Source organism: Microtus pennsylvanicus, chromosome 8 (genome assembly GCF_037038515.1).
Source record: "Microtus pennsylvanicus isolate mMicPen1 chromosome 8, mMicPen1.hap1, whole genome shotgun sequence".
In the NCBI taxonomy this organism is placed as follows: Eukaryota; Metazoa; Chordata; class Mammalia; order Rodentia; family Cricetidae; genus Microtus; species Microtus pennsylvanicus.
The window spans coordinates 59,878,376-59,904,775 of NC_134586.1; the positions used below are offsets into that span (position 1 = coordinate 59,878,376).

The 26,400-nt window shown below is 38.5% G+C and overlaps 1 protein-coding gene across 7 annotated transcripts in view; it reads right to left on the reverse strand.

Moving 5' to 3' along the window:
- Positions 1-387: 387 nt before the first annotated feature.
- Positions 388-26,400, reverse strand: part of Tia1 (TIA1 cytotoxic granule associated RNA binding protein) — a 32,491-nt gene continuing 6,478 nt past the window's right edge. The window contains exons 2-14 of one of the 7 annotated variants that reach the window (XR_012911623.1): positions 19,816-19,912; positions 17,438-17,536; positions 14,573-14,627; positions 14,372-14,404; positions 13,056-13,143; positions 10,336-10,401; positions 9,574-9,649; positions 8,936-9,044; positions 8,276-8,371; positions 8,074-8,158; positions 7,295-7,418; positions 6,321-6,469; positions 388-2,994 (exon numbers count right to left, since the gene is read on the reverse strand). Coding sequence is in view for 5 of the 7 variants with exons in the window: in XM_075983604.1 (XP_075839719.1) it covers positions 2,868-2,994; positions 6,321-6,469; positions 7,295-7,418; positions 8,074-8,158; positions 8,276-8,371; positions 8,936-9,044; positions 9,574-9,649; positions 13,056-13,143; positions 14,372-14,404; positions 14,573-14,627; positions 17,438-17,536; positions 19,816-19,912 (1,138 nt within the window). In the remaining 2 variants the exon portion in view is untranslated. Of the gene's footprint in view, positions 2,995-6,320; positions 6,470-7,046; positions 7,155-7,294; positions 7,419-8,073; positions 8,159-8,275; positions 8,372-8,803; positions 9,045-9,573; positions 9,650-10,335; positions 10,402-13,055; positions 13,144-13,653; positions 13,768-14,371; positions 14,405-14,572; positions 14,628-17,437; positions 17,537-19,815; positions 19,913-26,400 lie in introns of those variants that run through there. The other 6 variants (XM_075983604.1, XM_075983605.1, XM_075983606.1 and 3 more) reach the window with 6 other exon arrangements.

Consider the following 26,400-nt stretch of genomic DNA (forward strand, 5'->3'; position numbering starts at 1 on the left):
GTAAAAGTTCTCAGGAATCATCACTCGTTTAAAAGATCTTCTTTTTAAAATCTTTTATGCACATATTTTGTTTCACTACCTGAACTACAATCCCACTAGCACCTATAGTTCTTATTGAGTCTAACTGTGAATGCAACTTAGACTTCTGAGGAACTCCATCACGAATCTAAAAGGAAGGTGAGCACAGAGACAAGAACAGGAAAACCTGGACTGCACGTCTCATTTTCACCAGGAAGATCAGACTCTGGCTTCAGTTAGGTAAGCCTGCAAAGCCTCTGTGGAACCCATGCAGACCATGGCTTCAGGGATACGGTGAAAGAACTGATTGTTAACAACAGAATACACCGGGAAAAAACTCACACACACAATAATCACTGCAAGAAGATCTCACAGGTCATAGAAAACATAAAGGAATTTTAATATCCAAACAGTCAGGATAAAGAATACTGGCTCCATGACCCACAAAGAGTCACTCAGCTTCTATACAGTACCAGAGAGTAAAATTTGAATGCATATTGCAAAGAAGTTCAGTTTAAAAACCTTAATTTCCTTACCTGATACTTATACCAGGATGAAGTTTTTTAGGTTGAAAATGATTTAAATGATTGAACATTGAAATTTAAACCAACGCCAGCTATGTTCCTAAAATGTCAGTCTGTCATCAGGAACTCGTCACCACCACCTTCTCAACAGCAAACCAACGTGCATTTTAAGATCTGTGCAACAAGAACATGCTGCTAATAAAAGTCCTCAGTACTGAGTCAAAAGAAGAGAGAAACTATACTTTTGCACAAAATAAATTACTTGTGCTCAAATGATCCTGTGGTCTATGAGTTGCAAAGGAAGTAAAATTCTTTAATAGAGAAAAATACTGAGGGTACTAAAATAGAAACAAAAGGCAGAAGAAAAGAAAAAAAGCTAAAAAAAAAGAAAAATTAACCAAAATAGCTTCCTGATGTGTATGGTTTATTTTTTTTCAAATTAAAAAAAATTTTTTTAGTATTTTGTTTAAGCTGCTTTTATTGCCTGTCCTGATCTGTAGAAGTTTACAAAGAAATAAAATTTTCAAGTATTTAAAAAATTTTTCATCTTCCATAAAGCAAATTTCAATGTATTAGTACTTAAAAATACACAGTGACTTAATGAAACATCAGCACAACTGCATAGAATTGAGCTCCAGAGAAGCACACATTTCAAGCTGTCTTCCTGGGCTCTGCTTTCCAAGAGGACTGGCTTAGAGAACAGGTTAGAGTCAAGTGCTCCTACCTGGAAGATACAGGCCAGGAAATGCTTCCAATTCCACAGGCCTAAGTAAAATGCGGGGAGCTCTCTGCAGGTCTCAAAACCTACAATTCACAGGGGCTCCTTCCTCTCTGATGTCAAGGAGGAGGTTGTGGTCATCACTGAAACCAAACCAAACCAAGAGACTCTGAAATGAACTAGAAATCCCAAGACTAGAACATTGCCAGCACAGCAAAGAGCAAACCTCAAAAATAATGCCGGAGCTCCTGGAGATCAGGGACCAAAGAACCAAGTCAAGCCTGTGTGAGGAGCCTCTTCTTTGATGGCTGTTTAAGGAGGTAGGATTTTAAGGGTTTTTGTTTGTTTGCTTGTTCATATTTTGGCCTCTGAATATTTAAAAAAATGTTTTGCCCGGCTGGTCCTTCAGGCTAATTTTGGAGTTCTTACTGAATCCCAAGCCTGACAGAGGAATATTCTACAGTTTCACAGCTATCATTTGTACACATTAAAGTGGATTTACTTCTTTAAGTAAATCTAAATAGAAAACATCAAATTAATATATTCCTTTACATACAACTTTGTGTCTCAAAATTCTTGAAAAACAAGAACAGATGAGTTTTTATCAAAGACCATCAAAGTAAGTATGTGATATTCACATGCAAACGTAAAACCCGTCTCACGTCAACTCTTCATGACACCTTTAGGAAGGGAATGACATACAAAGCTTGCTAACTTGCGGAACTATCTTAGGAAACCACACATGTAAACATGGATGTTGACACATGAGGCTGATGTGGGGGAGGACTCAGCACACTGCTGAGTCTCCTTAGTCATGAGTTGTTGTTTTTATAGTTCCTGGTAGATGGCAAAGTTTATCACAGAAGATAAAAATCCCTTTAAACAAATCCAACAGGGGATCCTTGAGGCACCTTCTCATATAAAAACAAGATGAATGTCATTTTCAGTCCATCTGAGAAAAGTTTTCAATCTAAGTGAACATCATTTTTTTTCATTTAAGAATATTTTACAGAATTTTCATAAGGCAGGACAAATTTGTGAAAAATGCAGATACAAAATGATATAAACTAATAATTTACATTTAAAAATTCCAAAGGGGTAACAGTGGAGATGATATAGGTCACATAATGCCTACTCTTTAAAACTAACACAGAACCGTGCATACGCTGAAAGTTCTAAGGAACTTCTAGACTTTGCACAAGTGTGGCTTTTCTTTTTACATCTATATTACATGTTTTAAATCCTATCAGGAATGCAAACTAAAACTGCACACTACCTTAGTGGAAAAAGTTCAACATTGTGCAATTTTCTGCCTCTTAATTTTTAAAAAGTGGCAGCAATCCCTGCATTTGTCTTTGAAACAAGGATCTGAGAAACTTTATCAAAAAAGATAATGAAGGCAAAAATTGGCAGACATCCACCATCTTGTTTCTTTTGAAAACAATGTGGATGAAAAGTAATTTCATGATTAAAAGATGAAACCTTTTAAATAAATACATTGTTATCTGGCATCTGTACGGACTGATCTGATAAATCTTTAAGTAAACAGCAGCTTTCCTACCCTCCCTGTGGCGTCAAGCCCCTGGCTTCCATCCTGTGGTCTGCTTTCACTGGGTTTCATACCCTGCCACTCGATACCCAGCAGGCTGGTTAGGAAGCATGCTGCCATTCTGTCCTTGAGGAGGCGGCACACTGTAATTGGGTCCCATCCACGGTGCAGAAGACTGGGTCTGACTGTTGGAGAAAGTGAGAGAAGCAGAGGGGAAACAATGTCAGGCCAGGCGTGAGAGGCATATTCACAGGGATGCACCTTCTCTCTATTCTTGTTTATAACTTATTTATTTTATTTCATATGTATTGGTGTTTTGCCTGCATGTATGTCTGTGTGAGAGTGTCAGGTCCCTAGGAACTGGAGTTACAGACAGTTATAAGCTGCCATGTGGGTGCTGAGAATTGAATCTATGTCCTCTGGAAGAAGAGTCAGTGCTCTTAACTGTTGAGCCATTTCTTCAGCCTGAAGGGACATAGCTTTTCTTAGCCCAAATATAAGTAAAGCTGTTAAGGCAGGAAAAACAAACACAAAGGTTTTTTTCTCTTAAAAAGAAGTATCCCCAGCCAGGCATGGTGATGCAAGCCTTGACAGTCCAGTCCACAGAGCTAGTTCCAGGACAGCCAGGTCTGCACAGCAAAATCCTGTCTCAAAGAAACCAATAAACTGCTGGGCAGTGGTGGTGCATGCCTTTAATCCAGCACTCAGGAGGCAGAGACAGGAGGATCTTTGTGAGTTTGAGGCCAATCTAGTTTATAAGAGCTAGTTCCAGGACAGGCTCCAAAGCTACAGAGAAACCTGTCTTGAAAAACAAAAACAAACAACCCCCCCAAAAAAACCCATCCCCCCCCAAAACCAAAAAACACCCCAAAACAATATATACACTTGGGTAATTTATTATTTTTATAAGAAAATATTTATTCATTTATTTATTTATTTATTTAGTATAATTATGTGTTCTGCCTGCATGTTTGCCTGCATATCAGAAGAAGGTACCAGATCTCATTATAGGTGGTTGCTAGGAATTGAACTGAGGACCTCTAGAAGAGCAGCCAGTGCTCTTTACCTGAGTCATATCTCCAGCCCCAAGAAAATAGTTTTAGGCTGGACGTTTAATCCCAGTAATTGGGAGATAGAGGCAGGTGAATCTCTGTGAGTTTGAGGTCAGCCTGCTATACAGACTGAGTTTCAGCAAAAACCAAAAAAGAAAAAAGAAAGAAGGAAGGAAGGAAAGGAAGAAAGAAAGAAAGAAAATATTTTTAATCTTTAACTCTTATTCCTTTGAACTCAGAAAAACCTCTCCCCACTTAGGCCAGATGCACATTATACAAGCCATTCCCTTTGTTCGCAGGCACTCAGGAGGTAGAGCAGGCGGATCTCTGTTTCAAAACAGTGAGTTCCAGGCCAGTAAGAGACACTGTCTCAAAGCACAAACTTGATTACCAGGAATAGAGCAAACTAACATCTATAATTTTCAAAGAAAATTTTAAAGTAGTTTTAAAAAGAATATTTAAAGTTTTATCTTTCCTTTTTTTTAAAGACTTATTTTTATGTGTTTGAGTTTTGCCAGCCTGTATACATGTGCACAGCATGCCTAGCTGGATCTCTGGACTGAAATTACAGAGTGACCTGTCGTGTGCTGAGAACCGGGTCCTCTGTAGAAACAAGTGATCTTAATTGCTCAGCCATCTTCCCAGCTCCATTACAGAATATTTCTAATCGGGCATTTTCAGACACATACACAATATATTGCTTTTCATTTATCTTTCATTTCTTTTTTGGAAAAAGGACTGTTGCCTGAGCTAGCATGGCACTTGCTATGTAAACCATGCTAGCCTCCAAATTATAGACATGTACCAGCCTCTGCTACCTGAAAGCTGGGATTAAGAGTATGCCATCTCACCTGCCTTATGATATACCTTGATTTAATGTGGTTATAATCCTAGTTTTTTAGAAATGTAAATAAAATGGCATCATTTGGGTGCTTAAGCCCTGTGACATAACAGTGTATGAACAAACCTTTCATACGGGAAAAAAAAAGCACAATGCATATCAAAGTACTTGTACTGCTCGTTCATTTCCTCTGCTCATAGGGAACAAAGTCCAGGGCCATGTGGGCATAGCCAAGGCATCATTGGTAAACAACAGAAACACCAGAGGCTGGGTTAATGCCAGAGTTCTACATCATCACAGGATCAACTTTGACAAATGTCACCTGTGAGACATTGGTTACCTTGGGTATGAATAACCAAACCTGCTGCCCAAATGACCTTGATAAACTGTGGAACCTGATTAGGGGGAGAGACAAGTAACAATGGCAAAAAGACTGAGGCGAATAGCCTATGTGGTGCAAGTGGGGGACCACAGAGTTTGAGGAGAGGAAAGCTCCTAGAGCAAACTTTCATCTCAGAGGAACAGACACACAGAGAGAATGGGGAGTCTTTTTGATAGCTGGAACCCACATAAAGAGGGAGTCTTTTTCTCTGGGTTAACAATGTATATCCAGGGGCTGCAAAAGTTGGTTTAGGAGTTAAGAGCACTTGTTCCTCTTGCAAAGGACCCAGATTCAATTTCCAGTACCCACATGGTGGCTCACAACCATCTAAAGTCCAGTTCTAAGTGATTCATGCAAACATATATGCAGCCAAGAGACTTGCAACAGATTAGGAGGCTAGAGAGATGGTTTAGTGGTTAAGAATACTGGCTGCTCTTTCCAGAGGACCTGGTTCAATTCCCAGCACCCACATGGAAGCTTTAGTTGTAGGGAATTCAACATACTCACATAGACACACATGCAGGTATACATAAAATAAAAATAAATAAATTTTAAAAAAGAATAGGTAAGGAGCTACAGTCACATGAAAAGCTTAGAAACTATCAAGTACTCTTCACTAGAAGGTTGATTTATTTGGGTGTGTTGTTGGAACCCTGTAATTGGGAAGTCGAAGCAAGAGAAGTAAGAGTTCAAAGTCATCATCAGTTTTATATCAAGTTCAAGGCTAGCATGGGCTTTATAAGATTTTGCCTCAGAAAACAAACAAAAAATTGGGACTGGTAAGATGGTTCACTGGGTCAAAGTGTTTGCCACTCAGCTGAAACCTGAGCTAGATCACCAAGACTCATAGGGTAGAAGGAAAGAACTCCCACAAGTTTTCCTTGGACACCATGAGTACCAAGTGGTATGTGTGTCACACAAATAAACAAAATGTAATAATAAAAAAGTTGATATATTATTAAACATCACCAAAATATGTATTGATGTAATCATATTTCAAAGAAAAATATTTCTAGGCAAAATTTTATCTTATTTTGTTTGCATGTGTATGGAGAGAGAGAAAGAGAGGGAGAGAGCACACATTTCCTACAGACCATGGAATTAAGATGTGAACCTTGGGTAAAATCCTTCAAGACTATCATTACGCTTAACCCCGGGGCCACATGATTTAGTCAATACTTAAGTTCTTTCTGATGTTTTCCAAGGTTACAAAAGGCAAAGAGCAAACGTGCTTACTTGAATCCCTGCTGGCTCCATGGCTGGCCATACATCCCATAGGCAGGTACTTGCCAGCCATTAGGCACATACTGGCCAATCTGTTGTGCATTTCCATACCACTGGCCCCACTGACCATATGCTGGTGGATATCCAATTTGATTTTGCTGCTATCAAGTAAAATTACAACAGATAATTTAGTATTACTTGAAGTTCTTTGTATATACAATCTTAATACACCACATAGCCAAAGCACAGGACCATCACCACAACTGCAATAATAGGATTGGACTGGGAGAACGTAGCTCAGTGGTAGAATGAGTGCGTACGAATCTAGGTGAGGCCTGGATTATCCCAGCATCACACACACACACAAAGACTACTCCTGAAACTATGTGCGGCTCTAAATGGCAGTCCTTGGAAGGCTCAGGCAATGGACTAAGGATAGACTGAACTTGCTGTTCATAACTGTCTGTAAGTATTTCCTCTAGATTGGGAATGTATGAAGTACAGATGTGGCTTAGGGTTTCTCACTAGCACATCTATGCTCCATTTACAACTCCCTCACAGAAATCTCTGTGGTGCTGAGTCTGGACCACTACAGTTGCCTAGGGAAAAAAAAGCAGCAATACTAGAGCCTACGTATATTTATGGCTTTATATTTTGTTCAGTTGGGCCAAGCATGCTTGTGAGTTCTCCAAATCATTGTGAATAAATCTACCAAGTATTAAGAAAAGATTTAATACCCTGTTAGGTTTGGCGGAGCATTTTAAAGTCCACTGTGTGAGCATGAGTCAACTGAGGCGGTTACACTCATCATGTCACCACTGCAATCCATGACACACCACTCCGGAACTATAATACATGTAGGAAGAGCCCTTATATACTATGAATTGAGCTAGAAACTCATTAACAAGGATTATCAACAAGCTTCATTTTAAAGCAACCTCATTACTAGCCCAGCAAGTCCATCCCAAAGTCAAGGACCCTCTCACCTGTTGCACGGGATTTATCATATCAAGAGTCTCTTTGCCCCAATAGCATTTCACCACATGCCCTTCAATGGTAGTACCATTAACAGAAACAATCGCATGTGCTGCACTTTCATGGGAATTGAACCTATTGGAAACAATAGTAAGAATCACCAATATAACCTCTTTTAAGTATTTATGAACACAAACTATTTTTAAAAATCATGAAAAATAAATTTGACTACCATTTGGTGGAGAAAAGCAAAGCAACCATAAAAAAAATATAGAGGATGCTGAAATGATCCCTACCTACCCACCAAAAAAATGCCACATTTCCTTTGCTATTTTTTTTTTAAATCTCACAGTTGTAGAGATTCTCTACCTCTCAAGTGCTATGATTACAGAAATGGACCACCACACCTGGCATAGGAAATTTGATTTAATGAATGGTATGCTTTTTTGGCCTTGAGTTGGAAAGAGGGAGTCATAAAAATATATCATTAAGTAGTTTTTAATCCCAGTACTTGAAAGCCAGAGGCAGGTGGAGCTCTGAGAGTTCGAGGCCAGCCAGGGCAGAATAGTGAGACCTTGTCAATTAAAAAAAAAAAAAAAGGTTAATAAAAACATGAGCACACAGTTATACACTAAAAAAGTTTCTCTTTCAGGTCTCAGTGTTATCCAGGTGAATCCACTTGAACTGAGGTTTAAGCAGATAAGCCAAGACAAAATCTTAAGAAAACCATTATATTAAATGCTCAAAATTATTTCTTAAGAAAAGAAGTTTTGAAAGAAACTACCCCTACCGAACAAATGAATATCCTTTATCTGGGAAGACTCGAATTTCCATTATTTGTCCAAATGGAGAAAAAGTCTGACGCATTAGTTGTTCTGTTAGAAAACAAAAACAACATAAGAAAAAGAATTCATAGTATTAAAAAAACCTACAGATATGAAGCTTTTCAGTTTAAGCTAGTTTCATGGTGCCATACAGGCAAACTCCCATACCTGTCAGTCCTGACGTCACTCCTCCACAGTACACAGTGCAGTTGCTGGGGCTAGACTGACTTACAACCTCATCATATGACAGCTGTTTGGTGTTGGCTGGGAAGAGAAAACATTTTCTATCTTCAAATCCAAATCATTACCCATATTTGGAAGGATTAATTCATGAACTACTCTACTATAACGACAGTTTTCCTCAATCAAAATGCCTATAAAAGACATACTAATTTTTTTTATTATGTATACAATATTCTGTCTGTGTGTATGCCTGCAGGCCAGAAGAGGGCACCAGACCTCATTACAGATGGTTGTGAGCCACCATGTGGTTGCTGGGAATTGAACTCAGGACCTTTGGAAAAGGAGGCAATGCTCTTAACCTCTGAGCCATCTCTCCAGCCCCAACACATACTAATTTTAGTTCAGAATGAAGCCTCCCCAAGAATGCATAAACACTATCCCATATGCTCTATTTAACAGGAGACTTGACATTAGAGATAATTATTTAAAATCACAAAAATAAAAACTAAGTACATTTTGAACAGTAGTCTTGATCTGCTTCTCATCTATTTCTGCAATAAGTCTCCGGGAACAGCTCTAACATTTAAAATCTAGTGTATTTTCTCTCCACAATTCCACATTGCTTCTCTTCTCCAAAGCACCTACACTCATATGTACTCTTTGGAGCTGGAGGCTTTCGGGTTGCCCAGTTAGTTCTGATTTGTCTTCCACCAAGCCACTGGCCACCCATCTGCTGAATGGCATTTTCTGCATCCTGTTCCGCACATTAGAGACAATAAAGAAGCTGTAATTAGTTGATATTACAAATAATTTATAGCAATAAAGAAAATGTGATGCTTTGTACAGATTTTTTAAAAAGGAAAATGCTTCATGGAACACAATACCAATAGCTTTTCAAAATTGCAACATTGTCTTTAAATTCCATTTGCCGGGTAATGGGTTTAGGGAAAGCTAAACAGGGGTAAGGCAGCAGTATATATCTCTCACAGTCTTTGGGATAACAAAACAATTACAAATCATTGAAAGTACCTTCACAAAACATTTTGGGCTTTTTTTTTTTTTGGTTGTAAGCATTTTTATTTTGCATTGTTTGAAACACAGTATCAGTATTTTGCCTGTGTCAGGAGCTAAATGACTAAATAAACAAACAATAAAAGAGCTGCTTTCTAGGGAAAGTGCTAATTCTCAGTGAACTAAATACATAGTAGACAAAAAGATTAAAACAACCTGAGTGTTTCTGTCCCAATCTACAGCACTGTGCATGCACTTCTGATTGTGCTCACCCATTTGTTGAAAAAGGAGACAAAGCCATATCCCTTGGACTTTCCCGTAGCCATGTCTTTTACCACGCGGGCATCTCTGAAACAGAAGCCACCGGAAATTGAGTTTTGTAAACTGTCCCGACATAAAATAAGAGTCATATACAATTTATTTTTACACTTTCACTTTCACTAGCAGTAAACCACTAATAAAAATTTACCTTTTATTCTATAAAATGTAATTTATTGGCCAATGAGGGTTAATTTTATAGACATGCAAATCAATGTCTTAAATATAAGTCTATATTATAAAGAATGTTTCCCACTTCAGAATATTTTATGAACATCTAAATATTAAGCATGGTGAAAGCAAATGTTCTCATTAATCACTTAGTAATTACAAGGTTTTTAGGTATAATATAATGTCTTTCTTTAACCATGCAATTTATAATTTGCTATTTGGCACCATATTCTACCTAATCATTCAAAAAATTAAAATACAAAACTGAAAACTAAAAGATCAAAAAACTATATATCCCTTAAGCTAATTTCTTCATTTTCTCAGATGAATATATACCCCATTTCAGGCTAGGGTAAATTTTGAGAACATGACATTTTCAGAAATGCTAAATCATTAAAGAATACTACAAACACATTTTACTTTTAAACTATTTAAGAAAAGATTTTATACTGAATTTCATAACAGCATTCATATTAAGATTGATTGGAAACTATAAGATATGAAACAAAGTTTTAAAAAGTCAGAAAGTAAAAAAGCACGCCAACATTTATCCACTGTGAACCGTAGCTTGTAGTTAGCCAGGGCAATTCTGTCCATTCTTCAGAGACACTCTGCAAAATAACCAGAGCCCTATTATTTGAGATTGAGTAAAACCCAGCCACGATAGCTAAAACTCCATACCTCAAAAACTGGACTCAAACTGTGCTTCACTATTTTAAATTAACCAGACATGTCACAATGCTTGTTCTCTCAAGACACATGAACAAAATATGCATGTTTACAACAAGAACCCAAGTCAGAAAGCCATGCAATTGTAAGTATACACAAGCATATTTTAGATCAGTTTAGAAGTGACTTAGTAAGTGCAATCAAAATGACGGAGATTCTGTGATTAAACTAATATAAGTCACTTCTCAGTAACTATTATCTACATGGCACAGATGCATTTAATTTGGTAGTTGATTTATTTCTATAACAAAATTTGCTATATGACCCTAAACTCAAGTAACAGAAAGGGTTTAAGCTATATAAATTAGGGAATTATTTGCACAATAAATATTTAATAGACTACCATGTACCCCACACCTTCTATAAATCAAGCAGTGTAAACTGCCTACAGAGACATCTATTGTAGAAACCCTCCAATATTCCTACCAGCCTGTCACCTTAAGACAAGAAACAACACAAACAAAAATAGGAATGTGTCCTTTCAATGCCAAATAGTTCTTAAGAAATTTAAGAAAGCTAACTTCCTATGTAAGTTAACATTTAAATACACACATTGCCACAACAAAAAGGCCTTACCAAGAAAAAAAATTAACAAATTAATAATTGTAGGCCCATAAGAAAATCCAAATACTGGGGCTGGGGAAATAGCTCAGCAGATAACGTGCTGTCATGCAAATGAAAGGACCCGAGTTCAGATCTCCAGCATATACATGTCACGTCAGTGTGGCAGCACACCTTTAACTCCAGGGCTTGGGAGGCAAAGACAGGGCACACTCAGGGTAAGCTGGCTAGACTAGTAAACTGGTGAGCTCTAGGTTCTAGTGAGAAATTCTGCCTCAGTGTATTAGGAGGAGAGTGATGGAGGAAGGCACTAGATGTCAAACCTGGCCTATATACACATGCACACACATATGTATCCACACACATAAAAGTAAATACACAAACAAAAAAATCCAGACTAAAAATATGATGTAGTCACATTTAACAAAAAGATAGACTAGTTTATAACTACAAAGTTATGAAACTGTTAAATTTGAAGGTCATTTAACTTTACAGTTTTTTAAACGTGTGTGTGTGTGTGTGTGTGTGTGTGTGTGTGTGTGTGTGTGTGTGCATAAATGTGTGAAAGTCAGAGAACCATTTTCAGGAGTTACCTTTCTCCTTCCACCACGTGGAGTTTTAGGTCATCAGGCCTGATAGCAAGCAACCTTACCTGCTGAACCATTTTATCAGCCCTTCAATAATTATCAAACAATCTTTATCTAAAACTCTAAATAAAATTCTCATTAGAAAAGGTAATTCAACCAAAATTAAAAATCCACCAGAATAGCTACTTCCCTTGTTCATGTAAGAAAAGGTTTTATTCTTTCTTGTGTCTCACAAGTACCAGCCCTGAAATATACTTGACCCCTCCTTCCTTCTACAATGACTTGCACAGAAAGAAGCAAGGATCAGAATGAAATTCTTAAGCCTTCTGTTGTCTTATGACTGACTACTCTGAGGACAGAATGAAACTTACCAAGATTCTCTACACCAAACCAAAATGCCCAAGATTCTGCAGGAAGGGACTTTTAGAGCTTGACAGAACAAAGTTAAAGTAAGACCTGCCTAGTGTATACACTTGAAAGCAAATCAACCACAACTGAAATCCTAACAAAGTTTATAAAAAAAACAACCAAGAAATGAAAACCTCATTATTTTCTTAACCAGCTTTCACAAAAGAAACTGTCAAGGGACAGAAGAGTCCACTTATAGCCCAAGTCCTGTCCTACCCTCACGGTCACGCTCACCAACCAACTGCAACGCTCACTGAAAACTCACCATAATGCTATGGGTATCTACTTTCCAGTCTCCTCACCTCCATCTGCTTTCTCTTCAATCAAGCCATAGCTACAACAGAGTCAGAAAGCCTACAACACTTTCCCTGAACTCAACAACTTCTTCTGAATAAATACTGAAATTGCTTGTTATTCTTACTGTAATATGGCATGCTTTTCAGACTTCCAAAGTTCTTCTGTAATAAATAAATATTGACAAAGGGCCTAAAATGCATGGCTACTATCAAATGTAAGTAAGTAAATGTTTCCCAAAACAGTACAAAGCACTATTGCTAAGTTTTAAGGGGGGGGGGGGAATTAAATGTCAAGGAAGTAATATTTAACAACTGTTTTTTTCAATCAAAACTGTTGAGCTGTTGAGGTTTTATTTTATTAAGTTGACATAAATTGCATGTAATCATACACATGCTCGAACAACTCCTTCAATTACAGCACAGCACCTCCAAGAGGTTTGAATGTCTATGACAGCAGCATGAGGAAGGTGCTGCTAACTGAGCAAGGGTCTAAGATGACCCAAGATCAAGTACTCATTAGTGGGAACACAACCTGCTGTTAAGACTCTGGGATGATAGCTAAGCAATGGAATATGCTATATTTAAAGGGTTAAAATTAAGGTTCACAGTCACAACAAAGTTATATAGTTATGATTACATAAAATCTCTTCTAGTTAGGTATTTTATTTATCTTTTGTTACTTACGAAATTCTCCCAAATGGTGCGAAAGCTGCTTTGATGTCTTCAGTTGTGATTTCTGGGCTGAGGTCACCAACAAACACATGGAAGTGATCTTACAAAGGAAGGAGGGAGTGAAGAGAAAAACACAACTTCAGAACTTAAACACTACAACTGATACAAATAAAGAATTCTTAAAATAATGCACAGACTATATATACAATCAAGTATAAAATACTGTCCTCACTATAAAATCCTACCAGTCTTAAAAGTAACAACTCAAAGTAACAACACAGGAAAGAGTCTTTTAAAAAGACCAATAGCTCCCAGAAGCTGCCAGGCACTGTCTACTTAAAGTCAATCATTACAAGGGTCTAGGAAACAAACTAATAACATATAAAAACTTTCAGTTCTGCAAAAAAAGTAAGACTTAGTTATCATTCTAATAATAATTATTAACTGTTATTCATTTTATTACTATATCTATGCTTTACAAATTACAATTAAGTAGTGGGAATGCAAGTTACAAAGACTAGATTTGCCTTATTTAAGGCAGCTTACTAAAGCTAACTACATGAAATACTTGATTTAGTCACTATTTTGTGAAGAACAATCAAAGAAATACCTTGCATTGCAACAGTTTGATGTTAAAGTATTTGACAGTTTTCTCAAAAGCCAACAGTTTTGGTTGCCCAGACATTACATCATTCAGTTTATGTGAGTCCATGTGCAAGTGAACTAAGACTGAAGGCAACAGAATGAAAACAATAATCCCTTCACTTTATATCAGTACCATTAAAAAAACATTGGAGAAAAATAGCCATCCCATATGTGAAGCTTTGGTTTTTGGTTTTTAAAAACAATTCTCAAAGGAAACATGTGAAAAGTCAAACTTGCTGAAGAACACTTTAAAATGGACACATATATCAACTTTGACAAAGTAGATTTGGAAAGAAAAGTTACCCCTATTTGCAGGCCTTAAGCAACACACTGGGTTGCTCTTCCGGAAACACTGTTTCAGGAGCAACTTGAGCACTTGGAAGATCTGGGTATGAAGCCCAGGTGACCTCAGGAAAGTAAGGTATCTTGCCCTTTAGGTGGTGAAAGTATTTCTAAGGCATCAGCTGCTACCACAGGGGACAGAGAGCTTGAACTAGCAACAAACCGTGGACAAGCCACACTTGGTCAACAATGGGAAGAAGGGGAAAATATTGCCAGAAACAAATAAAAATACTATATCCTTCCACCCCGCTCCCCCCAACCAATATCAAATAAAAAATTTGAGGTGGTTAGTGAATACCCTTTCAAGAGAGTTCATTTTATGTTTAAGAAGATACAATTACCTTGTGAACGCTGTGTGCTGACAACGGTACTACCTGATGACAAAGATTAGATTTGTTCTTAAATTTATTAACACAAACATATTAAATCATATCAGGATAACGATCAAAATATTACTGCAAACATGTATGATGTTATATGCTTTATAATAGAACTATGGGGTATAATACAACAAATGCCCACAGGGCATCAAATGTACTTACTGCTTGTATCTTTCTTTTGACTGCTGGGGGTTGTTGCCCAATTCACTTTGACTTCCTTTAAAAACAAACAAACAAACAAACAAACAAACATAAATAAATAAATAAATAAATAAATAAATAAATAAATGGAATATGTTTCATAAAGTTAAAGCTCAAGCTGGACACTGGTGGCACCGGAAACGCACCTTTAATCCCAGCACTCAGGAGGCAGAGGCAAGTGATCTCGAGTTCAAAACCAGCCTGGTCTACAGAGCGAGTTCCAGAACAGTCAGGGCTACACATAGAAACCCTGTTTTAAAAAACAACAAACACTGTGAGTTCGAGACCAGCCTGGTCTACAGAGCTAGTTCCAGGACAGGCTCCAAAGCCACAGAGAAACCCTGTCTTGAAAAAACCAAAAAAAAAAAAAAACAAAAAAAACCAAAAAACAACAACAAACAAACAAAAAGCACAAAAACAAAAAAACACAAACCTCAAATTCACATTTTCCTGTGATACAGGAAATCAAGGCAAGTGTAGGGGATGCTTATGCTAATTAGTTTAACATTCATCTTCAGGCCTAGTTTGACAAATTCTAACTAGTAAATACAAATTTTTTCTGTTTGGTTTTGAATTATTTTATGGCATTGGTGCTTTTGCCTCCATGTGTTTCTCTATGAAGGTACTGGAATTCATGGAAGTGCAATAACAGACAGTGGCAAACTGCCATGTAGGTGTTGAAATAGAACCCAGGTCCTCTGGAAGAGCAGTCAGTGCTCTTAACCGCTAAACCATTTCTCCAGACCCTCTTTCCGTTCTTTTTAAAAATTCATTTTATTTATGTGTTACAAGTATTGGATCCCCAATTTGGGGTTCCTCCATTGATGCAATAAGCCAAATAAGATTGAATTAATAAATCCAGATTTAATAAACAGCAAAATAACTTCCAGGTGACTCTCAGAAAGGCAGGAGAGAAATCACTTCACAGGTCTGGTGACCAGGACTTAAATACCCTGTGGGTGTGGACTTGAGCCACTCCAGGGGAGGAGCTGACCATCCCTGAGGGCAGGGTCTGGAATGAGAGGAGTAAGACCAGAGTGGAGATTACCAACAATGTGTATATGTGTTTTTGCCTTCATTTATGTCTGTGTATATCTGTGACTAGTACCAGATAAACACACCTGTAGAGAAGTCAAAGAGGCAAAGAATCCCCTGGAACTAGAGTTACAGAAGGTTGTGAGCTTTCGTGTGGGTGCTGGGAATAAAATCCAGATCCTCTGGAAGAGCAGCAGGTGCTCTTCCTATTGAGCTCTCTCAACAACCTCTCAACACATTAACGTTTTTCATCTTTTTTTTTTTTTAATTGTTCTGAGGATTGAACCTGGAGACTCACAACTGGTAGCTACATTTTTGGTTCAGCCCCTCTCTACATTTTACTCTAAGATGAGTCACTAAGTCTGCCAGGTTGAGGTTGAATTTACTCTATAGCCTAGGCAAGTCTTAAACTTAATTCTCTTGCCTTAGCATCCAGGTCCTGCTAATATAGATATGTTTGGCAAATGCTAATCTTTTCATATTTCTGCTAATGTTCAAATAACTTAAAAAAAAACTTTTGGTTCTATTTTATCTTTTTTCTTTTCCCTTCTTTTTTTTCTTTTCTTCTTCTTCTTCTTCTTCTTCTTCTTCTTCTTCTTCTTCTTCTTCTTCTTCTTCTTCTTCTTCTTCTTCTTCTTCTTTTTCTTCTTCTTCTTCTTTTTTTTTTGTGGGGATAGGGTCTGATTATGTAGCTTTGGCTGTCCTGGAAGTCACTATGTAGACCAGGCTAGCCTCCAGCTCAATTGAGATCAACTTGCCTCTGCCTCTGTAATGCTGAGAATGCTGAGATTAAAGGCATATACCACTATGCCTGACTTTTCTATTTTTTTACTATTTTTATTTTTTGTTTTTTTTGAGACAGGGTTTTTCTTTGTAGTCCTGGAACTTGCTCTGTAGGACAGGACTGGAATTTAGATCTACCTGCTCTGCCTCCTGAGTGCTGAGATTAAAAGTACGGGCCACACGGGCTGACCACATTTCTTTTTAAAACCAAAGATACCCATACGTGCCTCTTTACCTGTATTCCATATTACTGTTATGTTTCATCCAAATTTGAATAGTTCCATAACCATTTAGGTTTATCATGTACACAGCACCGTTGAGAAAAGGAGCTAACACAGGCCTCTGGTCTCTAGAAGCTTTACCCTATTCATTCATTCAAGACTATTGTAGCACTGGCTAACCTGGAACCTGTTGTGTAGATCAGGCTGGCCTTGAACTCATAGAGATCTGCCTGCCTTTGCTTTCTGAGTGCTGGGTTTAAAAGTGTGTGTCAAAGTTATCAGCTCCTTTTTTTTAAATTTAAATTTATTCACATACGGGTGTTTTGACTGAATGTACATCTGTGTATCATGTGTGTGCAGAATCCTCAGAACAAGAAGAAAACATCAGTCCCCTAGGATTGGAGTTGCAGATGACTGTGAGCCACCATGTAGATATAAGGGTTCAAACCCAGTTCCTGGAAGAATAATCAGTGCTCTTAATACTTAGCCATTTCTATAGCTCCATCCTACCTTTTAAATACAAATACAAATAACTGACCCTTTGCAATAAAGAGATATAATGGTTCTAAAACATTATAATAAGAAATAAGGTAAAATCTAACTTAAAACTTTCTCTTCCAAGAACTGGGATGTAGCTCTGTTGTAGAGTGCTGGTCAAAGTCCCGGCTCCGTCCCAAGCACTGCATAACAATGGACGTGGTGGAACATGCTTTTGCCCCCACCTAGGAGGATGAGAAGGAAAATGCTTTTCCAGAGAAAGTCACCTTCTGTAATTATGACTGCTTACCTTACCCATTATCTTCCGCCCATTCATAGCAGCCAGTGCTGCAGCTGCATGACGATGCTCGTGGAACTCCACAAAACAGTATGGGTCATTTCCCGCTGTCTATTGGAAAAAAAAAAAAAAGAAGTCAATTTTAAACCTCTTTCATTAAAAAAAAAAAAAAATCCCCTCTTAAATTTAATACAGAATTACAGTTACCAGGTTATGGAGATTGACTCACTTATCCTACAAGTAAATTTTCAGATAAAAAGGCAAATACTTAGTATAATTTTCCTGCAGCTTCCCTTTTGTTTCTTTTTGTAGTGCTATGGATCAAACCTAGAGCCTTATACACCTACCTAATGCTCTACCATAAACCACACTGCAACCCAGTTATTACTTTTTATTGTTACAAACTTTACATCTTACTGCTTCCAATTTGTGGAACAACAGAACATTTTAACTAAGCTCCTTCAGCCTGTTCTTAAACTAGACTCTGGATACCAAGCAGGCTCTGATAATATTTACAACGGGTCTTAGAAAGTGGACTTCTAGCCGGGCGGTGGTGGCACACGCCTTTAATCCCAGTACTCGGGAGGCAGAGGCAGGCGGATCTCTGAGTTCGAGGCCAGCCTGGTCTACAAGAGCTAGTTCCAGGACAGGCTCCAAAACCACAGAGAAACCCTGACTCGAAAAACCAAAAAAATAAAATAAAATAAGAAAGTGGATTTCTGATACAAGTTCTCTGTCTGTTGCAAAGAATTATAAATTTCTTCCCTTGGAGGCTGGACAGTTGGCACAGAGGTTAAAGCACTTGTTGCTCTTGCAGAGACCCAGGTTTGTTTTCCAGCATCACATAGTAGCTCACAACTATCCATGAACTCCAATTTCAGGGGATCTAATACTGTTTTCTACCTCTATGGGCACCAGGTATGCAAAATATTCATTATATGAAATAAAAATTTTAAATCTGAGAAAAAAAAATATCTGTCTATCTGTAGTTCCAGTACCAGGAATGCTGAGGACATCCTGGTGAGTCCAAAGACAGCTGGGGATACTTATACTCAGTAAGACTCTCAAAGGCAAAAACGAAACACCTCTTCTTTTCTGCTGGTAGCTGGGATACAATAAATCTGGATTGTTTCTTTTCCCCTAGTGCTGTAGCCCAAAACCCAGGACCTCATGCCTGCTAAGGAAGCACTCTATCACCAAGCCAACTTCTGGCCCAAAGCAAGATGTGGTTTGTTTATTTATTGACTCTTTTTCTATGGAGCCCTGGCTGGTTTGGAACTTATTATGTAGACTAGAGCAACCTCCAAATTGCAGTGATCCTCCTGCCTCTATCTCCTGAGTTCTGAGATTACAGGCATGCACTATCACACCTGGCTTCAAAATGTTTTATGATAAATTAATAAAGTAGAGAAATAAACCTAATTAGTCTGAGCTTATCAGTGTGGAATACTAAATGACTTTATAATTAATTCAATTCTTTCTATGGTTTTCTAGGAATTACTAAAGAAAACTGGCTCAAAATTTCAGAGCACAGAGATAAATATAAAATTCAATAAAAACTCTTATTCTACAATAACTGAGATTCTGAGGGGAGTGGTAGCACATATATATCTCTATCACTCAGGAGGCTGAGGCAGAACATTTCAAGTTTCAAGTCAGTCTGAATTACATCAACCCTGCCTCAAAAACAAACAAACAAAACAATGAATTAATTGCCAGGTTGTGGAGACACATTGTAATATTAGCATTTGAGAAGTTAAGGCAGTTAGACTGCAATCATCCTAGCTCAAGAATAGCAATTTATAGGTCATCTTAAATTACACTGTAAGATCCTATCTACTGTGCATGCATGAAGAACTACGAATGTTGACATCTGGCCTCTACATACATGTACACATACATGTATATTCATTCACCTGTACACATAAACAATGAACTGTTTTAAAAACTAGAAACTATTCATCGTTAACACCAACCATATGAGTAAGTTTGATGTATTTTCTATACATTACAGTCTGATAGACATGCAAGAAAACCTTTAAAAATGAAGCTAAAAATTCTTTTCATTACATATTTATTTTTTTACATTATACTAAAGGTCTACCTCAATTCCCATTCTAATAACTGTGCTTGTAGATAATTCAACCGACACCACATGTAAAACAATTCTGCTCCTTCAATAGCTCTTAGAAGAGCACATACACACTATCCTTTCTAAACATTAGTTCAATATTCTTCCTTCACTTAGCAAAAGAATTAAATATGACTGCCCACTAAACAGGTTAATTACAAATTCACCACGATCTTCTGAACTTGGACATTAATGAAGAAGGTTTGAAGTGATGATGGCTTTCATGTTTAAGAACACTGACTGAGTGAAGTACCCTTACATCCATAATCATTTTGCAGTTTTTACAAGGTCCGATCTGGCTAAAGAGCTGGAGGATGAGAGCTTCAGTCACATCTCTGGAAAGGTTACCGACATATCTGGAACAGAGAGGGAAACAATTTACCATTTTAGATTTATTTTTTGAGCATGATGGGCTCATTCTCATAATTCAAACCTGCACAGGTTCAAGGCCAGCCTAGTTTACATGCTGAGTTCTAGGTCAACTAGGGTTACAGAGTGAGCTCCTGCCTTGGGGGTAGGGTAGAGTGGATTTCTTTATATTTCTAAAGCTGCTTGTTGAAAATAATTTTGGGAGCAGTCACAGGCATACTTATGACTCTTCCAAAACAAAATAAGCACCTCTACATGCCCACAAAATGTAAATTTAGTTTCTTTTTTCTACTGTTCAGCACAGAGCCAACTGTGACTATAAGGACACTGGGCATGAGGGCAAAAGGAGGCGCACTGAGAAACAGCATCTACATAGTGAGTAGAGAAGGTGCACTTGGAAAGAGAAGACCATACATCCCATGGCATTTTTCCAGTGCTGATGCTGTGCTTACTATTCCAAAAATAAGGATGACAAGAGAAAAGGGAGCCATTTCCCCTGCCTTCTGAGCAGGAGCTCAGAACAGTCAGGGTAAGCAAGCTTTATGGATGGAGGGGCCACTTCTTTACGGAGAATGTTTCTTAAATAAGTACACAAGTTTTAACAATGAGGATCAAAACTGGCTTAGAGGGGGCTGGAGAGGTGGCTCAGAGGTTAAGAGCACTGGCTGCTCCTCCAGAGGTCCTGAGTTCAATTCCCAGCAACCACATGGTGGTTCATAACCACTATAATAAGATATGGTGCTTTTTTCTGACTTGCAGGGATAAATGCAGACAGAACACTGTATACGTAATAAAATAATAAATAAATAATTTTAAAAAACTGGCATAGAGGGGCTGAAGAGATAGCTCCAAGGTTAGGAGCACTGACTGCTCTTCCAGAGGTCCTGAGTTCAATTCCCAGCACCCACACGGTGGCTCACAGCCATCTGTAATGAGAGCAGATGCCCTTTTCTGGTGTGCAGGCATACATGCAGACAGAACAATGTATACATAGTAAATAAATAAATCTTTAATGTGAAAACAAAATAAATAAATCTTTAAAAAAAACTGTCATGGAATTAGACATTGATGGTATGCCAATGTCAGGAAATACATAACTTAGCAAATTGCAAAAAGGTAAAGAACCTGACTTCAAAGAGAAAGCCTTGGCTGATACCATTATGACTTCTCAGCAAGAAACTATATAAAATACAAACTAGACAGTACCACTTATGAAGGACTCATGTCATAAAAGTATAACCTAGTCCATAAACTTTCTTTTCTGTGAGACAGGATCTCACTATGAACTCCAGAGCAGCCTAGAACTTGCAATTTTCCTGCCTCTACCTCCCAAACCCTGGATTACTGGCATGTACCACCAGGCCTGACTTATCAAGCTTAAAACTGAATTGAAGGTTACAGAATACTAGACATAAAAAAAAAAAACCCAAATAAACAAATTCAGATGTCAACCATTCTCTAAAACCTGGCTCCTTTAAAAGAGGTAGCTCTGCAGCAGAGGACTAGCAGAGCAAGTAATAGTAGTAGTTCAGTAAGGGAGAGGGCCTGGGCTCATCTCCAGCACAAGCCAAACAAACACTGGCCTTTTTTAAATTTTGAGACAGGATCTCGTGTAGTTCACAGCAGAGGAAACCTTGAACTTCTGATCCCAAGTGCTGACCACACTTGGTTTTCTAAGGGGATCAGACCTGGGGTTTTGCATATGCCAAGCAAGCACTCTTCCAGCTAAATGACATCACATGTCCAAAGCCACTCTTTTTATTTTTTAATTATTTTTATTTTGTGTGCACTGGTTTTTTGCCTGCATGTGTGTCTGTGAGAGGGTGTTCGATCCTAGAATTACAGACAGTCGTGAGCTCCCATGTGGGTCCTAGGAATTGAACCTGGGTCCTCTAGAAGAGTAGTCAGTGCTCTTAACCGCTGAGCCATCTCTCCAAGCCATCCAAAGCCACTCTTTAAAAAGACATTTGGGGGGGGGGATGGCTCAGTGGTTAAGCACAATGCCCTTCCAGAAGACCCAGGTTCAATTCCCAGCACCCACATGGCAGCTCACAACTGTCTGTATACTCCAGTTTTAAGGGACCTAACATCCTTATACAGACATACATGCAGGCAAAAAACAATGCACACAAAATAAAAATAAAACCTTCTTTTAAAAAGTTTAAAATTAAAATTGGATAAAAGAATGGGAAATCCTTCCTGGATTCTAGATAGGGCAAAACAGCTCGTCTTTGCTGTACACTAATTAACAAACAGAGGAGGGAAGATAGAAAGTCACTGGTAAAATGCCATCTTAGTAATTACTACAGGCAAAATGCACCCACAGAAGCTAAAATTAGTTGGTGAAATGTAAGGAAAAACAGATACTGGCACAGCCTCACGGTAGCTTCCTCTAAATTATTATTACTGACACTTTTGCCATTAGACCAGTCTTCTGATCTAAAAGTGTACCTTAACTCTCTAGCCTTATGAACTCCCGTTAAACAACAAGCCATAATGAATACCCCTCAAAAGTATCAAGTCATGTAAGAAATCCTCCCAGACTGAAGGGAAGATACAATGTCCACTGGACAAAATGTGGACAGTGATCACTGGAAATAATGTGGCATCTTGGACTGGATCCTGGGACAGAAATGGTTCGGGGGTTGGGGAGGAATAAGATGGTTGAAGTCTGAAATTAACAGTATTTTACCTGTTTCAATTTATTTTTCTAACTGTACTATGGTTATGTATGATGCTACTATGAGGGGAAGCTGCGTGAACACTGAAAATTCCCTAGCATCTCAGCAAATTTTGTGCCTTCAAGAAATTCCAGGGCTGGAAATGGCACTGCCCGCCTGTTATTCCAGCACGTGGGAGGCAACAGCAAGAAAACCACAACTTTGAGGCACATGGTAAAAATCCCATCTCAAAATTAATCAATAAATAAACACGAGCCGGGCGGTGGTGGCACACACCTTTAATCCCAGCACTCAAGAGTCAGAGGCAGGTGGATCTTCTGTGAGTTCGAGACCAGCCTGGTCTACAAGAGCTAGTTCCAGGACAGGCTCCAAAGCGACAGAGAAACGCTGTCTCGAAAAACCAAATAAATAAATAACAAGACTAAATAAACATGGAAATAATATAAAGCAAGCAAAAGCAAATTCCTAGGATTGCAAATCAGTATACATTAAATACTGCTTTTTGAAACTGAGTTCTAGCACCTACTTTGCTGGCACTGGAGCAGTGACAGGACAGTGCTTAGAGGACAGCACCTTACTCTACCACCTCCACTTTGCAGTATGGTAAAGATTTCCTCATGGAAATGATGCACTCATTAGTATTTTGTAGAGATAGTAGAGTTTGTTGTTATTTTGACCATTTCTCACTTTGTTGTCTATAACCTAAGCTGCTTCAAACTCACAATCCTCTCCCATCTTGGCTTCCCAAGTAGCTGAAACTACAAGTTTGTATCACTATGCTCCTGAGAAATCTTCTGAAGAAAGATATCAACTTAGTTTGAAGATAGCAATACGAATAGTTAAGAGCACTGGCTACTTTCTCTTCCAGAGGAGTAGGGTTTGGATCCCAGCACCCACATGGCGGCTCACAACTGTCCACAACTCCAGGCTTTGTGAATCTGATGCCCTCTTCTGGACTTTCTCATACTGCACACACATGGTCCATAGACATTCTTGCAGGCAACACCCACCCACCCACACCTACACAAACAGAATAAACTCACTGAAGAAGAGATATTGCCTAGACAGATGTGGTAGCTCATGCCTGTTAACATGGCATTCAGGAAGCTGAGGTAGGATTGCTGTGAGTTCAAAGTCAGTCTGGGCTACAAAGCGAAATCTTGGCCGGGCGGTGGTGGCGCATGCCTTTAATCCCAGCACTCAGGAGGCAGAGGCAGGCAAATCTCTGGGAGTTCGAGGCCAGCCTGGTCTACAAGAGCTAGTTCCAGGACAGGAACCAAAGCTACAGAGAAACCCTGTCTCGAAAAAAAAACAAAACAAAACAAAACAAAAAAAAATCTTGTCTAAAAAAATATTTGAAATGAGAAATATTATTTGTTCTGTCTTTACATTTATTTGTGTAAAGTGTCTTTTCTTGGTCTCTGACCTTCAGAGGCCTCCATCAATTAACCCACACACAGGTGCTTACAGTTATGATCTTAACCTTCAGCACAATTACAAAGAACCTACATAAATAACCTTTTTATTATCAAGGAAATTAAGCTAGGGGGTTGGGGATGCAGCTCAGCTGGTGGAATGCTTGCCTAACAGGCACAAAATCCTGGATTCAATCCTACTTTACAATAAACCAACCATCTACCAACATGTTTGTATTCACAGCTTTTGGAAGACAGGCAGAAAGATCAGAAATCCCTTGTCTATGTAATTTGAAGTCAGTTTAGGATACACAAGATATTCCTTCAGAGAGGGTGGAAGGGGGAGGAGCCAGAGAGCTAGCTAGATATATTGGTATAATCTCAGTCCTTGTGAGGTTGAGGTGTTCAAAGCAAGTCTGGGACAAATAGAGAAAACACTGTCTCAAATGTGGGGACAGATAAAGCAACAAAATCAAAGGGCAAATAACATAAGGAGTGAACTATTATCTCAGTAAACAGACTAATGTTGCCCTCGAGATTTTATATAGAGCTGTTTCAAGTCTATTAGCTAAATAATACTAGCTCTCAACAGAAAGTGCGGGCTAATGCGAAACCTTCCCATGCTGGAGTAAAAAAGTAGTAAGTTCTTTGTACTTTGCCAAAGTTTATCTTTTGTTTGGGTTTTTTAAAAATATTTATTTATTATGTATACAATATTCTGTCTGTGTGTGTCTGCAGACCAGAAGAGGGCAGCAGACCTTGTTACAGATGGTTGTGAGCCACCATGTGGTTGCCGGGAATTGAACTCATGACCTTTGGAAGAGCAGGCAATGCTCTTAACCACTGAGCCATTTCTCCAGCCCTTTTGTTTGGTTTTTTGTCTTTTTTTTAAAAGATAGGGTCATGAAAAAAAAAAAAAACCTGGGTGGTGGTGGCACACGTCTTTAATCCCAGCACTGGAGGTGAAGAAGGCAGGCAGATCTCTGTCAGTTCAGGGCCAGCCCCGTCTACAGAGCTACAGAGAATCCTGTCTTGAAAAACCAAAAAGATAGGGTTATATGTGGATCATGGTGTCTTCAAGCTCCTTAATCCTCCTTCCTTGTCTTCTGTGTGTTAGTTTATAGGTAAGCACTACCATACCTGGACTTATAGTTTATATCCATTTTTAGTTTTACTTAAAATGTTTCTTTAGGTCAGGTGTGATAGCACAGACCTACGATCCTAACACTATGGAGGTAGAAGCAAGAGAACCAACAGTGAGAAAAGCTAATTTGGAATACATGGTGTTTTAGGCCAGGCTGGGCTACTTAGTAAGACCCTGAAACAACAAAGAAGCAAAGCCTAAAGAAAATGTATTTGGTGGCAAGCAACAACCTGACCCCAGTGGAAGATGTGGTGGCAGTGTCCTTCCAAGGATGGAATGGGACAGACTATGATTTGATTCTAAATGTGGGCTAAAAGTTGTCTCTCTTTCAAATTATTTTCTAAGCTAAATTCCATACTCTTCCTGCAGAAAGTTATATATGTGCATAGATGTATATATTATGCATTATACACAAATATGACATATATGACCGGCACATATAACAGGGTTTCTGTATATAGAACTGGCTGTCCCGGAACTCGATATGTTGACCAAGCTGGCCTCAAACTCAGAGACCCATCTGCCTCTGCTTTCTGAGTGCTGGGATTGAAAGCGTGTGCCATTATATTTGATTCCAATATATTTTAAATAAATTCCTCATCCATTTATACTACCCAGGTTTTTTGTTTTTCCTTGTGACTTGTATTTACTATCCTGACACTAAACATTGTACAGGAACAGTTACAAGCCAGGGTTCTTTGTCATCATATCTGTGAGACTATTGAACCCAGGGCTTTTGCCATCCCCAGCCCTTTAAAACTGCTTTCATAACTGTGACATAAGAGTCTTGTTAAGTTGCCCATGTAGGCCTTGAACTTGCAATCCTCCTGACTCATTTTCCAGAGTAGCCGGGATCACAGGCTGTACCTCCAGGCCTGGCTCTAAGCACTTCAAACACCACATTGACATTTACCGGAACCATTTCTGAATCATGTGCCAATTTTGTACAGAACTATAAAGTCAAGTCAGGTGTGGAAAAAGTTAATCAGTAAAAAGTCAGTGAAATGAAAATTGCCATCTTTGGGGAAGCGGGAGGAGAGGAGGAAGTGGGGCTGAGATTTTAATAAAAAATGCCATCTTCAGACTGTTGTACTTCTATAACAAAATATCAAAATATGCGATGCTGGGTAATATCCAAAGGCTAGTTTGGCTTACGTTTCTGCTGGCTGGCATTTCTGAAACTCCCTGGCTGCATAACGTGTTCAAGTAGAAAGATAGATAGATAGATAGATAGA